This window comes from Parus major, unplaced genomic scaffold, assembly GCF_001522545.3.
Source record: "Parus major isolate Abel unplaced genomic scaffold, Parus_major1.1 Scaffold473, whole genome shotgun sequence".
Taxonomy (NCBI): domain Eukaryota; kingdom Metazoa; phylum Chordata; class Aves; order Passeriformes; family Paridae; genus Parus; species Parus major.
In genome coordinates this window covers 32,199-33,716 of record NW_015379367.1, presented here as the reverse complement: position 1 = coordinate 33,716, position 1,518 = coordinate 32,199, and the positions used below count along the sequence as shown (strand labels likewise).

The window sequence follows — 1,518 nt, the reverse complement described above, 5'->3', positions numbered from 1 at the left end:
ATGGGGGGCGCTGCTGGGCCAGGGCCGCCAGCTGGCCCAGGCTGACGACTTCTCCCGCTGCAATCCCAAAAAAACCGGGAAAACCCCGGCGTTAACGAGGCGTTAATGAGCCGGGAACGCACCGGGGGGCAGGGCATGCAAATCAGATGGTAATTAGGAAGGTAAAGAGGGGGTGCGGGGGGAATTTTGGGGGAAAAAAAGGGGAATCGGAGAGCCTGGAATTGTCTTTGGGAAATGGGGGAGGGGTTCCCGCCAAAATTTGGGGGCGACTATGCAAATTAGGCATCAGTTACGGGCATGAAAACAAATTTAGAGAAAACTTTAGAGGTCCTGAGAAGTTTGGAGACCATGCATGTAAATTACATGCAAACGATATGCAAATTACACGCACATTTCATGCAAATGATATGCAAATGAGGACAGGAGGAAAACCTTGGGCATGCCGTGAGGAGGATTTGGAAGAACTCCGAGAACGCTCGGGGCAATTTTAAGGGAAGTTTTTCAGGGATTTGGAATTCTCAGCAATCTCTCTAAGGAGCCCTTGGAAATGAGATGCAAATGAGGGGGCGTGGCTTACAGGGCAGCCGGGCCTGCATGTCCGGGGCCAGCAGGAGCCGCTGGGGCAGCGCGAAGGTGGCCACGGCGGGGGGAGGGGCCGGAGCCGCCCCTTTGCCCATATTTGGTGTGGGCGTGGCCACAGGGGTGGGGCCTCCCGCAGGGGTGGGCGTGGCCAATGACGCCGCTGGCAGGGCTGGGGAAGATAAACAGATTAGGCCACGCCCCCTTGTTTAAATAAAGCTCCACCCACTTCAAACTCCACCCCAATTAAACCTGAACTGCATTAACTCTTAACTCTAATTAAAACCTTCTTAATTAACCCCACGCCTTTTCATGAAGCCACTCCCCTTCCTAATTAAGCCCCACCTCCTCTCCACTAGGCCACACCCCTCAAGGCCCACTCGTTAACTTCCATCCTTCAATCTCTTAATTAATCTTCAGCTGGATTAGTCTACGCTCCAATCATAGTCCAGCCCTAATTAATCCCTGTTCCCGCCAAGCTCCGTCTCTTCGTTAAGCCCCCCGCCTTCTCATTAAAACTCCCTCGTTAACTCTCAGCCCTTTAACTCCTCTAATTAACCTCCCTCCACCTCATTAAGTTTCACCGCTAATTACACCCCCGCCCATTAAGCCCCTCCCCACCTTCCCATCATTAAAACCCACCCCAATTAAGCTCCACCTCTTCATTAAGCTCCACCCCTTTCAAGTCCCACCCCTAATTAAGCACCTCCTTGTCAATCATCACCCCAATTAACCCCCACTCCTAATTAAGCCCCACCCCCTCACCATGTGCGGGGCCTCCAGGGGGTGGAGCCAGCAATGTGGGCGTGGCCCTGGGTGGGGCCAGCGCCAATCCCAGCCCCAGGTTCAGCCCCGCCCCCTGAGTCGTCACCAATGGGGTGGGGCAAGCGCTGGGGGGCGGGGCCTGGGCGTGGCCCAGCGTCACAAGAGGCGGGGCCA

At 55.2% G+C, this 1,518-nt stretch overlaps 1 protein-coding gene across 1 annotated transcript in view; it reads right to left on the bottom strand.

The window, feature by feature from the left end:
* Nucleotides 1-577: 577 nt before the first annotated feature.
* Nucleotides 578-1,518, bottom strand: part of LOC107199158 (helicase SRCAP-like) — a gene marked incomplete at its 3' end in the record, with an annotated part of 6,139 nt that continues 5,198 nt past the window's right edge. Inside the window, exons 7-8 of the mRNA XM_033511690.1 lie at nt 1,345-1,483; nt 578-751 (exon numbers count right to left, since the gene is read on the bottom strand). Coding sequence (XP_033367581.1) covers nt 578-751; nt 1,345-1,483 — 313 coding nt within the window. The remainder of the gene's footprint in view (nt 752-1,344; nt 1,484-1,518) is intronic.